General features: G+C 37.3%; 2 protein-coding genes across 4 annotated transcripts in view; one reads left to right on the plus strand and one right to left on the minus strand.

Annotated features, from left to right (window-relative positions):
• LOC123713374 (FMRFamide receptor-like) overlaps positions 1-8949 on the plus strand; it is a 75116-nt gene extending 66167 nt beyond the window's left edge. For all 3 annotated transcript variants that reach the window (XM_045667010.1, XM_045667002.1, XM_045667017.1), the window contains one exon: positions 7073-8949. In XM_045667010.1, coding sequence (XP_045522966.1) covers positions 7112-8344 — 1233 coding nt within the window. In that variant the 5' untranslated portion in view covers positions 7073-7111 and the 3' untranslated portion in view covers positions 8345-8949. The remainder of the gene's footprint in view (positions 1-7072) is intronic.
• LOC123720596 (chymotrypsin-1-like) lies at positions 4495-5561 on the minus strand. The gene is made up of 2 exons (XM_045677279.1): positions 5182-5561; positions 4495-5080 (listed from the first exon to the last, which is right to left on the minus strand). The coding sequence occupies exons 1-2, from the start codon at positions 5529-5531 to the stop codon at positions 4495-4497; spliced, it is 936 nt and encodes a 311-aa protein (XP_045533235.1). The 5' UTR covers positions 5532-5561.
• Positions 8950-14904: the final 5955 nt, after the last annotated feature.

The following is a 14904-nucleotide window of genomic DNA, read 5'->3' on the forward strand; positions in this document are numbered from 1 at the left end:
CGGCGTGCGTCACGCACAGAAGGCTGATCACCTACTTGCCTATTACATTAACAAATGATCATGAAACAGATACAGTTTTCTGAAGCCTAGACCTAAAAAGGTTGTAGCGCCATTGATTTATTTATTGTATGCCTACTAATTAATTTAATAATTAGTAGTAGTGTAATTGATCAAAGCTGTATGATCTAAAACGGCTGTTTTGTTACAATCCTCTTTTGCAGCTCAACATGAATTTTCGTTTGAATATGTACAACTATTTTCTAATCTATGTCCAATGTATGTCCAAATAATGTGTAATGTCCTAAAAATATATTTTCATAAAACTGCTAAAAAAATAGTAAAGAAAATTATTATCATCATATCAACAGTCAAATTATTTATAGGGGAATATATCATCCAGCTTCTATTTACAAGCGCTCACAACTGAGAAAATGTACAGAATACGTCGCGGTAAAAGAATTCGTTCTTTTTCGGCCTAGATAGTTTGCGAATACAACCTCCTCTCGTTAATCTAGTCGTATATCTCCCGCCTTTGTCGCTGCAGACGTCGCGGGAAATATATATGAATCAAACTCAGAAAACAAAAACGCTTGGTAAATGGCTTTGAGCTTTTCCGAATAAATCGTTATTCCTTTAACTTACTACTTATAAGTTTTAGATCTTACGATATAGTGTATATAACCGATATTGATTTGATACCTATTGATTAGTAAAAAATAATGAACGTCCCTGAACTAATGTACAATTCCACATAATTGAATAGATTAGAATACATACAGACTAAATAAAATGATTCGAAAACGAATAGATGATCACGTCATCACGCCGTCAAAAGTAATTAAAATGTAATGTGATTAAAATATATGGCGAATTGTTAACATTCCTTTGGTTTAAAATGTTTCAAGTTAAGTAAAGCTGCGAACACTGTATTTTATTTCAACTCAGTAACTGTATTTTCTTTCAAACGTCTATTATAATGAGAGCGATGTTAAAATTTTACAGTCTATTTTTATACGACGCCTTGTGACAAAGATACTTCGAAAAAAAAACAATAAAACACTTCAGTTCTCACGTATTGAAGTTATCACTAGTAATGATACACAAATCATGACAGTACTACGTTACTTTGATAGACTAGTGTTGGAAACTTTTTTTCCGAAGACAATTTTAAAAGGAGGTTTATTAAATTATTAAAAAAATAACTTCACAGCTCCTTTACCAATGATAATTCGGTGTTCACGTATATACACCACAAAATATTGGGTCCCCGTCGAGAAAGTTAAAATCTAAATAGGCAGCCACTAATATCTGTGTTCAAACTACAGTCCGAACAGCCATATATACTGGGCTGTTATGTGGCGATTCCTCTCAGAAATTATGAGATCCTCCGAATGAGTATCTCAGCTCCAAAGTAAGACAGTCAAAGGTAGTGCTTTACTGCACTACAATATATGTATAGTACAGAAAAAGTAAGTTTTAATTTATTTCTAAAATCACAACTGTAGAATCGGAATAAATCACGCGTTCATTTGTCATTGGTAGTAAATATAAAGTAACTTTACTAAAACAAAGTATTTCGAACAATTTATCTAAAACATAGCGCATAGTCTGTTTGTTTTCAATTTCAAACGATGATTAAAAAAATAAATCAATGGCGCTACAACCTTTTTAGGTCTGGGCCTCAGATTTCTGTATCTGTTGTTGCTAATCTAATAGGCAAGTGATCAGCCCTCTGTGCCTGAAGCACGCCGTCGACTGCTTGGGTGTAAGGCAAGCCGGTTTCCTCACGATGTTTTCCTTCACCGTTCGAGCGAATGTTAAATGCGCATAGAACATAGAAAGAAAGTCCATTGGTGGACAGCCGGGATCGAACCTACGACTTCATTGATGATAGTCGCACTGTTAGAGGTATTCTGGTACTTGGGTTTTTAAAAAAAGAAAGATGAGTTCAGGATACAATTGAACTTTTAATTTGATTACAATATTTAACGAATATTAAAATAAAGCCAACAAATGTGTCCGCGACGGAGGATGATACCGAACTGATTTCATATTTTAAGTATCATTTCACCTCACGGTGAGAAATCCTGACTAAACAGAAGGTATTAGTATGTCAGCCAAACAGGGTGCAAGACTATAATATTGTTACGAGCTAGGGGATCGGATAGAAAATGCCGTGGATTTATTCAAGGGTTTATTTCTTGAAAAATCAATGAGGAATTTATGGGCACAAATTAATTGCAGAAATGCACTTATAGCACACAAAACAATCACTTATTACTTCACTTACGCACACTTCACACAGTACTTTATGACTTTATTCGCACTTTATCGCTTCGGTGTTTCACTCTTGTTATCGCATTCAAAACTAAAGGTGACTAGTCGCGTTTCGGCTCGCTTATATATCCCTGGGAATAATTCTAAACAATATTCGAGAACTCTCTAGGCAGGCTTGCTACTGAGTAGCGATTGCACAATTCTAGAACGTCCGCACTCTTTGTCTCTTTCGCACGTTGCTCCGTCCTTGTCGTACGGCGTTCTAGAGTGCTCAGTCTAGTTTCGAGAAAGTTCTGATCTTCTCTCTCTCTCTCTCTCTCGTATCATTTCGTCATTGTCTCACTCCTAGAAAGTTTGGTCTAGAATATTCCTTCATCAAAGGGGTATGTATACCTAGGCCTGAAAACGGGTCTCCTGAAAACTGCACCACTCTACTACACATGTTCTGAAACCGACTGAAAAAAGGTTTCAGCTTCCTGAAAACTAGGGTAACATTATGGAAATTACAATTTTCTAATATGTGATTAACCCTCTCCTGAAACGGTCAGAAATCATATTACAGCTTGCTGAAAAGTTCTCTAAGTAGTGGAAAAATCTAGAAACATTGCAGTCGACCCGTCTTCGTAACAATATAACAGCACGCTGAAGCCGCTAGGCCAACACTGCTCAAATGCTGAGTAACCATAAAAAAATACAGAATGCTAACTAAGTCTATCCAACAAAAAAGTTTGCACGTCTGTTTAACACATAGATTATCCTCTTGCTGTAAGTAGACTAAAAAGAAGTTACAAATCACGTTGTACTTATTACTCAACTAAGGATCATTCCGAGTAAATGAAATGGCATTAATGAAAATGCTATTCAGCGACCGACCGCTTTAAGTGGCGGCGGAAGCGTGCATAGACTAACTATGTGACATTAGCAAGTTACCAAGTTTCAACGAGAACTACTAATAAATTTTCATGTTACCTTTAACTCCGTGGACGGTGGCTCTTTAAATATTCAAGTTTCTCCAACTTTGCCAATTTTTGAATTTATTCTATTTTCCAAATAAGTAATTTTTAAAGCAGACCGCATTTCCTACGGAGTTGTTAAGACTTTATATGATATGTAAATAATATACAGAATAGTTTATCAGACCTGCAGCCAATGTATTATAAGTTTATATCCTGTATCTTATGGAAACAATATTTACTATCACAGAACTATTGGGACATGTATAATACACGGATACAATCAGTAGGATGACGTCTTACCCGGAATCGCAGAAACAAAGTTATTTCGACTTCTAAGCCTATATATATCCTCCTTCGCCGCTCGGGCTTCGAAGATCATCCCTTTAAATTGGAGGAACAGGACACCACCCTCTTCTACAGTATCATAATATTTGTCAAAATGCACTTTCCAAATATAGGTATAAATTAATTCCCGTTAATTCAATAGAACATTTTGTTCACGAACCTGTCAATGACAAATCTATTAGAGCTAGGAATACATAGCTTTGTAGTATCATCATCTGCTTTGGACAGTCAGTTACCGATAGCCACATGGACAAGAAACTAATCACACAAGTTAATCAACCTCGACTAAGGCACAAGCTTACAACAATTTGTTAATGAAACTGCTATTAATCCTCGAACCAACATACATTTTTTTGTCAAAGAAAAATTGTTGTACCGTGAAATTATATTAATTGTTGTTAACAGGTCCGTGAGGGACTACTAGTAGGCATATTGAGCATCAATCAAAAATAAGCACAACATAGTTATAGAAACTATAACATTCTAATAAACCTGTATACCTTTAAATAATAAAAAAAAAAACAATGGCGCTACAAAATTTTTAGGTCTGGGCCTCAGATTCTGTATCTGTTTCATGATCATTTATTAATCGAATAGGCAAGTAGATGATCAGCCTTCTGTGCCTGACGCACGCTGTCGACTTTTTAGGTCTAAGACAAGCCGGTTTCCTCACGATGTTTTCCTTCACCGTTCGAGCTAATGTTATGCGCACATAGAAATAAAATCCATTGGTGCACAACCAGGGATCAAACCTACGACCTCAGGGATGAGAGTCGCATGCTGAAGCCACTAGGCCAACACTGTCCTTTAAATAATAAGCGGTAGATTAATTTTAATAAAAATATAAAACTATTTTCCGTGTTATTTAAAAAATACAAAAAAACAATTATAAAACCAAAGAATGTATTTTTTTCCCTCACACAATAGCAATGATTATAAATATTAGTAGCGTGTCTGGGATGAACGTAGATCGAAAACGGGGTGCTCTTGAGATGATACTCATTCGTAACGCAGCGTCCGCACCTGTCAACGTGGCGTTTAGTAGTGCCGCCGATGGCTGTAACCATGTAAAGACACTAGTGGCGCCTGCTGGTGGGGGCCGCGCCGTCGAACATTCCACTGGACCCATAGAGGTTACTCCTACCTGCACGCCTTGATACAGAACAGGCCCGCCCGAATCTCCGGAACATACAGCACGGGCGGCTCTCGGTGCTAGCCCGCAAATGCAGGGTTCCCAGCCTATTCGCTCGCATGATGCCGCTGTAAGTTGTACGGAGAAGAGCTCCTCGCCTAGTGCTGACCGCTCCGATCGCCCGAATCCCAGCACTGTTATCTCTTTATTGTACATCTCACTCGGAGAATACAGACTCATACCGCTGAGCACGTCCATAGCTGGAGCAGCACTTAACCGCATCTCATTTCGCGTACGCACCAAACCAACGTCATTATGCAACACCGTAACGTCCAGCCCTTGACCCTCATCTGTCTGACGCACTTCATACCTGCATACACATCATACATTTTTATAAGGAAAGCTCCTAAAGTTTGGAAGGTCTTTAAAACTAGACATGATACAAAATTTAAAATCTCATCGGTAACTTGCTTGGGATGCCTGTAGAGATATTGAACGGGCGTCACGTCCCCCTCAGGCGAGTTAGGGCGGCGCGTATTGTACTTGACATATGCGAGGCGGCGAGAGACACAGTGCGCGGCGGTCACCGCCCAATGAGGCGCAAGCACAGCTGCAGAGCAACGCGGCCCCCAGTAGCGATCAAGAAGCGCGCACGCCGCTGGGAATTCTGCCAAAGTTGCCGCCGAGCCCCCATATACGCGCCGCCCACCCTTTTCCTGGCCACCACCACTTCCATCATCCAATCTACGAAAAAATGCGTGTCTCGTAGCACTTGAATCCACTGCGTTCCATGTGAGAATGAGTAACAAACACTTCCACATTTCTACAAAGTTCTCTAGTAAGCATTGTTGTATAAAATATTTCTAATTAATGACATCGCTATGTCAATTTCGATTCGAGCTGTTTAATCATGACGCAGGCGGCTGATCATGTAAACTACACAGATAACTAAAACATATCCTTCCAACTCCTTTTCTTAATAATTTTTGTGTACCATTTTATTTTATATTTTTTTTAAAAAGCACTTTAACACTTAAAAAAGCTTACAGAGAATGAAATGCATTTGCATCAATCACAAGTGTGCACATTTAATGGGAAACATTTTATTTTAAATAATTTTAGATAATTCCCCGACTATGTAGTCGTCGGAGGTATTTAATACCTTACGTATGGTATTCCTAACCCGGATGATTAAATACTACTATCTATTTCTATTAACAACTTTTTCATGACTTTTACAGCAAATCCCAGAAAGATGCCTCTTAACCGAACGTTGAACATTATTTCCCTCAAACTCGCCTCCGTCACCTCCATGCCCATAGCTTGTTCAGTGTTATACCTATCGCATCCATACATAGGACAGTCGGTCAGAACATGCAACACCGTCTCTTTAGCTGTATTGCTACAAGGACAGGCAGCACTTTGTCTAACCCTGAACCTGCAAAGATACGACAAGAATCCACCGTGACCTGTCAACATCTGGGTAATCAATCCCGTTGGTTTTATTTGTTTAATTATCGAAAAGGCCGAAACAACGTTTGGAAAGAATAACTTAGTTATTGCAGCGGTTTCGCCGTTTCGATATCGGTGATTCCATTTTTCTATCGTGTGACGCATCCTTTCATTGTATCTCTTTTTACCTCTTCTCCAGCATATTTTAGCAAAACCTTTCGTTCTTTTAAGTAGCTATCTATTAGCTTTCTTAAGTTAATCGGAACCCTAAGTTTAGCCAGCTGGACCCGTATCATTGGCCACCAGGCACTGTCAAAGGCGCCCTCTATGTCCAAGGAAACTATTGTTATCAGTTTTTTCTTAGTAATTTAATACCTCCGCAAGTAGCTCAGCCGACTCCCTTAAACATAGAATTTTACCTTGATTATTTAACGGTAGGTTTTCATGTCTCTCAGTGGTTTTATTTATAATTTTATAAATAATAAAAAAATAAAAAAAAATGGGAAACATTACAATGTTAAAATAGAAAATAAATTATTCAATAAAATAAATGACAACTAGATTAAGAAATACAAATATACACTTTAAAAATGTAATATATTTTTACATTGCAATTGTTATTATTGGTGATGGAATAACAATGGCTGAAACATCTTACACCTATAGACATGGAGAAAATGGATCAGCCTCGCATGTACTCTAAGCGTCGTTTACTGCAGATCTGTTTAGAAAAGCAGTACAACCTCACTGTCCGAATGTAAAAAAGGACTGATGTGTTTCTCTTTAGAGAAAACTCACTTGATTTAAAACTTTCTATTAATCAACCAATTATTTAAAGTATTTTATGAAGCATACTTTTCCTTATTACAGAGTTTTATTTTTATACATAAACATAATTTAACATTTACAGATGGCGTACGTTGACTAGGGCGCGGCATGCGGGCGCGCCATGAACTCGACGGCGGCGGCGGTGGCGCTGGAGTGCAGTACGGACGTGGGCGTGTCAGCGCGAGACAAGTTGATCCGGTTCGTTGTGCACGGTGTTATGCTCAACGCCATTGGGGCGGCCGGTCTACTCGGCAACGCTCTTGCCGTACTAGTGCTGTCGCGACCACAAATGCGCTCCTCCATAAACTGTCTTCTGGTGGGACTAGCTGCGTGCGACACACTGCTTATCCTGACCTCAGTCCTCCTGTTCGGCCTGACTGCTGTATATCCATACACTGGTGCGCTGCGCTACTATTACTACCACGTATGTCCGCGTCTAACGCCCTATGCATACCCACTGGCCAATGTTGCGCAGACTATGTCTGTCTATCTCACATTGATCGTGACTGTAGAACGATGGGTAGCTGTATGCCATCCTTTCCGTGCCAAGGCACTGTGCACCTCGTCGCGAGCGCGCTGGTATGTACTCGGAACGGCAGTATTCGCACTTATCTACAACGCGCCCAAGTTTCTGGAAGCCGAGGTGGTGGAAGAGCGCGACATCGAGAGCGGCGAAGTGATCTACTGCGTACAGGCCGATATGCGGTTCCGCAACGAAACATATGTGGCCGTCTATATCCATTGGATGTACTTAGTAGTAATGTACATCGTACCATTCTCGCTACTTGCAGCTTTGAACGCTCGTATCGTGCGGCAAGTGCGACGCGCGCAGGCCGAGCGTGCCAGGCTCTCGCGTGTGCAGCGCCGCGAACTCGGACTGGCCACCATGCTGCTAGTAGTCGTGCTCGTGTTCTTCTTATGCAACCTATTGCCGCTAGTCACCAACGCCTTCGAGGTTTTTCTCGGGGATGCGTTCGACAATCTGGACCCACTAGTGAAGACGAGCAACCTGCTGGTGACAATCAACAGCAGCGTGAACTTCGTAATATACGTAATCTTCGGCGAAAAGTTCAAACGGATTTTCCTGAAGCTATTCTGCGCTGGGCGAACTCGACGAGATTCACCGGAACACACGCGCGACGACTCGTTCGCATCAGGTGCAGGTGAGCGCGTATCGCTGCGGCTGCTGCGGAACGGAACGCTTCGCAGGTCACGAGGAGCGGCAGGGCGACGCCGATCACCCGCGCCCACCGTCTACTACCCCGCGCCACCTGCCACTCCTTGCACGGAAGTATCGCTGGCCTCGGTAGAGACCTCATCTCGCACCAACGGTGCTTCTCGACTACACTTCTGACGCAACACATGCTCGCAGACTCGCCGTTTCAAATAGCGGGCTGTGTGTTAATAGAAACAAATATATTTTATGAACTGTAAGAAGACATTTTCATGTTTATAGACTCTGAATAGTTATTTTATATTATTTAGGGTTATGCTCGGAGGAGAAGGGTGGAAAAAGACAGTATTCCATAAGTATTATAATGTATAATAATATTATAATAATAAATGTTATGCTCTCTGAGCTACCGTCTAAGGTGAAAGAAAAAATATTATCTGTACCCAAATTAGATTTTGCGAACACCGACTAGAAAGTTATACAATTGTGTCGCTGTGTTAAATAGTACGTCAACGCAAAACAACCATAATTAATTAGAAACTATATTATTTAATTTTAAAATTGAACATATTACCTATATGTTTTAAGCCACAACCCATTAAAGCCTCATGTAATTAAATATTCTATAAGTTGCAGTTTAACCTTATTGTTCCGTGATGTACGATTAGTTGTTCTCTTTAAGAGAATGATAATAATAGTAAATAGCTGTATAATACTAGGTTGCCTAAGACATAATTTAATATCAAAATTAGTAATCTACATGTTCGACATGTCTAATAAAAATAATTAAATGTGTTATTTTTATTTTATATTATATTCTACATCCTACTTTAACCATTAGACCATTAGGAAGAACCAACAAAAAATAATAAATTTGCAATTAATTTTTTTCAACACCGATATCAAAGAAGAAAAGAAATATGCAGAGACGACCAATTCCCATTCCTCTAATCCCCAACCGACTGTATACGTAAATAGTGAGGTTTGATAACTTCATCTTACCTGGTCTAAATTAAGGACATACTTGAAAAAGTTTCTACAATAGCCACGATTTATAAAAATAACATGCAACTGCGACTCCTATCCCTGAGGTCGTAGGCTCGATCCCCGGCTGTGCACCAATGGACTTTCTTTCTATGTACGCATTTAATATGCGCTCGAACGATGACGTGGAAAAACCTTAGACCTAAAAAGTCGACGTCGTGTGCCATAGGAGTCTGATCGCCTACTTGCCTATTTCATTGATGATCATGAAACAGATACAGAAATCTGAGTCCAAAAAAGGCATCGTCATTGTTTTTTTTTTTCATTTTTTTTTGTCTTAAACCTTTTATTGACGAACATAGTATTCGGATTGAAATTCTTTTTTTTTTTGTGATCAAATAGATGGCGGTGCTCTAAATGGATATTTACGGATCGTTAGTCGCAAGATGGTTCAGACCCGCTTCCATACAATAAATTTTCCTTGACAGTGAGATTATTTTCACGCGAAAATGAAATCTGAGATCAGCTTTGCACCTTTTATTATCACATTCGTCTGACTTATTTAACTTTATAAAGTGCGTGAGCACAAAATTATATTAATTCTTGTATTGAATAAAGTGCAAACAGATATCGTAAATAAATTTCAACGCCTATATTTTATTGTAACGCCAATTGTCATTAGCGTGTCATTATTTTCTTCCGAAAACATATGGAAAAATATAAAATTGAAACCTCGACTTTTTGACAGGCATATACATTTCTTGCATACAGGGACATATATTATTTACTTGTAGTTGCAAAAATCCGACCCCAAATAATTTAATTTGTAGATAGACCATACAAATGTATATTTTTTCGCTCAACCATTTATCTCAATTTGAAAACAGCTTGTTCTATGTTTCAAAGTTTATTAGATAGTTGATATAGCCCTTTGGGTTCAGCCTATGGACGTCTGGGCATAGATTCCATCCCCTAAATTTCTAGCACAACCAGTTCACGGCACTATAGCCTTAATAAAAGCTAAATTATCTTTAAAACCAATACATACAAAGTGTAATTTGTATTTAAATTATCGTTAAGTTGATGTTTAATAGCAGGTAATTGAATGCTTATATTTTAGCTAATACTTTGTTTATTCCTAACAACAAACATTATTGGGCCTATTTCGTACACTTGTTTCATTAATTCGCTTCGTTGCATTATAATAACAAAGCGAGGACCTTTAACCTCCGCTTCCTATACAACACTAAAGACGAAATTAACTCGTAACGAGAAAATATGAACTCGACGAAAATACCGAGGTTACTGCTTTTATTCACATCGCCTTTTAAAATATTACCGCACATTATTTATCTAAATTAATGAACATAAAATTAAGTAATTTTAAAGGATATTGTTGATTTCTTCTTTCCTTCTGTGAAAATGTATGTTTAGTTATTCACACTTCTTTGTAAGATATACAGTCCAATTTAAATAAGTAAATAAACAGGAGAGCAACTGGCGGCCGCGGCGATTCCGAGCGATCTCAACTACTGTGAGGATTTTTTTTCCATTAAATAAGATGAGTGCAAGAAGTACAAAACTACATGAAAAATATAAAATTACATAAAGAATGGAACAAAACAAAGCATTTGAAATATAATAATAATAATAAATAATAATAATAATAAAATATGTTTATTCATTTTAAGTTCAATTTCATTACAATGTGTAAGATTTGGGAACCCTTTTAAGTAAAAAATATACCTGTGTCAGGGTTTCCAGCTCTTTCATAACAAACTTAGTTATACATTCCTTAAAATATTTAATTTATATATAATTTAGCTACATCTTCTATTAACTTTTTTTCTTTTTTTGTTATTGATTTTTAACTGTTATCAACACACTGGAGTGCATAAGTGAGTGTGTGAGTGCAAATGAGTGAGTGAGTGAGTGAGTGAGTCAGTGAGTGAATGAATAAAGTCTGTACTACATACTAGGCCTCAGAAGAAGCTCCAACTCTGCGTAGGGTATGTTCATGAGCCAGTACTTTAGTCGTATTTTTAGATTGTAGACGGTAAGCGGGTAGATGTTAAGCAGCCTATTTAATTTATTATAGATGTAGTCTCCTTGCATATTGCGTCTCGCAAAGTCAGTCCTAACGGTCTGACCGACGACAACATCCCTATTTCTTTTTAAGAACAGCCTACTATCAAATGGTAGCGCTCTGTGTGATTTTAAAATTAGACTCAGGACATACAGCTTCCTAACGGAAAGTAATTGGCTGAGATGATAAAGCTCTTCCGATGGGAATCTGTATGACCGGAACAGCATGACCTTTAATAGAGCCCTATGTCCCCGTTCCAATTCCAAAAAATTTGTTTTATTGGCCGTTCCCCATATGTTTATGCAATATGTCAGTACGGACTGAACAAGTGCTATGTAAATTCTTTTAAGTATTATATACGATGTAATGTGTCGCAAAATTTTAAAAATATATGTTAGTTTCCTTAATCTACCAGTCATGGACTCTATATGGGGATACCATGATAGTCGCTCGTCTATATGAATGCACAAATATTTGATAGAGCTAACTTTTGCTATTGGAAGACACGGACAGTTACAGTCTCTTTGCATATCGCAGTGATGTATTTTAATTTCAAAATCATTAGGTGGTTGAGTTCGATCAGAAATTCTGAAACATACATAGTTAGTTTTCTCTTTATTCAGAGACAAAAGGTTAAAATCAAGCCACTTAGCAATAGTTGTCAGTCCAACTTCCGCTGATATTTTTACCTCTGCCCAGTTAAGCTCTGTGAAAAGTACAGCCGTATCATCCGCATAGGAAAATATTTGCCCGTGATCAAGTTTTAGATTGCTTAATGCATGAATATATATTAAAAATAATGTTGGACCTAATATGCTTCCTTGCGGAACCCCATAGGTGATTTCCAATTCATCACTTACGTAATCTCCTACTTTCACTCTCTGTGTTCGCCTTGAAAGGTAATCACAAAATAGCTTTAAGGGTGTATCTCCTAATGCCTAATATATATATAGACAATGAAAAGGACACATGAATTACGATAATTTCAGTTAGATCAGTTAGTACGAAGCTCCCTAACCTTACTACTTTACTATAAGATATAAACAGGTAATACTTGTTCAGTAGAAATTTAAAGATAGATAGAGAAGAAGCAGATAGGGATAGAAAGTGAATTCCATAGCCTGACTACATACCTTAAATTCGCCAATGAATTTAAAATCGCTCTAGAGGTAAGAAGGAGATTTCCGGATTGAAGAGTATGGAATATAATAGGTGGAGAACGTGAACATCACGCCACTGGTGACCAGCCTAGGCGCTTATGAAACACAGAGTGGTCGTACTTTCTTAGACATTTTTTATTGAAAATTTTGGAGACGATTGACAACGAGTTTCCTAATCTCTGAAGTATCTGAAGGACAAGAATCAGCATAATCAAGTAATGGCAGTAGAAGAGATTGTGCCAATTAGGTTTTAGTGGTAATGGGATGAAAATTACTAAGACGTCAAAGGATACTGGGGTAAAATACAATTTGCGGCACGTTTAATATGCTGCTCCCAGGATAAACTTTGATTAATTAAGACCCCCAAATCCTTTACTTTACGGCTAATATTTAAAGTGACCCCGTCGATACATACAGGACTTGGCCTGGCAGGTAACCTGGCCCAAACAATTCTCAATTCCATGTTAAATATGGGCCCTAAAAGATGATAACTATGCTCTTGTTGGGGTTGATTTGGAGACTAAATTCTTTATCCCAGTCAACGATCTTTGCCAGCTCTTCGACTTCGACTACTTCAATGAAAGTAAATTTGAAAACCATCCGCGTTTTATGAAAATTAAGGAGTTTGTAAATCAAAGAGAAAAGGTGAAAGTACGCCGCCCTGCATGACCCCTGTTTCACTTAAACTCCACTGGCACATGCAAAAGATGGCTTCATGAACTGGCGGCACCCATATAGATAGTTAGAAAAACAATTAACAGCATATGAAGAAATATCAATCGAGCTAAGCAACCCCAATAAAATGTCGAAGTTATATTAAATCCGTTGCTGAAATCTATCAGAGTGAGAATTGTAAATTGTTTGTTTTCCATGCGTCCATTTAGTAATTCAACTTTACCATAGAAGGAAGGACACTCGGGTGCTACTTGTAGTGACTAGTCGAACTTGAATTCGTTTAGTGTTAGTTATTTCAACTATGTATTTGCGTGTTGTTCCCACGAGAATTTGTGTTCCTATTTCACCATGCCTACTACTGATAGAGGACAAATCTTTGTTGTTTTTTTATCGTTAATTAACTATTTAAGATTTCATGTGGTACATGGTATAATGGTTGCAGCTACTTAATTATGTAAAACAAAAATTGAGACTTTATTGAAAGTTCTTCTCGTCCGTTCTACGCCCTCGATTTGAGAACTGACAGTAAATGTATAATTAGAATCATTTAATAAGTATTTTTATTGATGTTCTTGAAGAGTACATTGTGTTACCTAAATGATTTTGATTTTGACTCGTAAACTGCGCTCAAGTCAATTCTGGCCGGACGCTCTGTGTCAATCGCAGGAAAATTGCGTGAACGGTGCAAACTACGGGGGTTTTTAATTAGGTTTAAAATTGAAAGACAAATAAGGAAGTATATATACAATATTTAAAACAGATATTTTTTATTACAAATAAAATAAAATCAAAATAATTTTCAACGATATTTTATTACTTACTAATTCTGTATTTAGCTCATTCTTGTTTGCTCGAACACTTATACTTAACTTTAGAAAGACTGGACCGATTTTCATGGCATTTCATTTGTTGTATTTGACCCCGAATTCCTTATTTCCATAATTGACGAAAAAAATAAAAGAAAAACTCCAAGATGATCCAAAGATATAAAATGTTAATGGGTTTGTAATTGTCAAACATTTAATATTCATCCCGTCGATAGGGTAAACTCGCCCCCGCAAATTAAATAACGTATATAAATAAAGGTTTCGAATCAACAAGATATATCAACAATATTCGAATAATGGCGTATTTTAGTTTTCTAAAATGTAGAATAATATCAGTAATGAAAAATGATTGACATATACAATATTGATTGTCATTAATATCTTAATAAAGTAGTAAACATAATATTTATTTTGTATTTACTATATTATATTCATAAATTAAGCTCGTTAACTAGTCGTTAGATGGTACGAAGTTATCCGGGGCAGCTAGTAACTAATATAGACAAGTCTACATTTATTCAATTTTTTTAGGTTATGTACTACAATTATACTATTGACAAAAACGGAGTTAAGGATTCCTATGCAAGTTAAAATTGTAATACGTACTTACCTTATCGTAAATGCATGTCTACAAATACAAGAGCGGTAGTGTTAGGAGAATAAAGAAGTAGAACAGCAAAATAACATGCTAAATTTTGTATGGTGGTTTGATGCTTTGTTCTTTTGTTCGTAAATAAGTGATGAATCTACATTCCATGATAATGTTATTTACTTGATTATCATATCACGTTTTGTTGAGTGCCATCAGTTTGTATGGTGGCACGCAAGTTTACGAATCTATGAAAAAACATAAAACATGCAAAACCAGTGTAGAATAATTGATGTTTATAGAAAAGCGAGGAAAAAATTTAACAAAACAATACATTAAAAATCTAGTTAGTGACGGCCAAAAACCTATTACTTATAGCAAATAATTGAAAAGTTAAGTCTTCTATCCTAATCCTAACT

This window comes from Pieris brassicae, chromosome 1 (assembly GCF_905147105.1).
Source record: "Pieris brassicae chromosome 1, ilPieBrab1.1, whole genome shotgun sequence".
Classification (NCBI taxonomy): Eukaryota; Metazoa; Arthropoda; class Insecta; order Lepidoptera; family Pieridae; genus Pieris; species Pieris brassicae.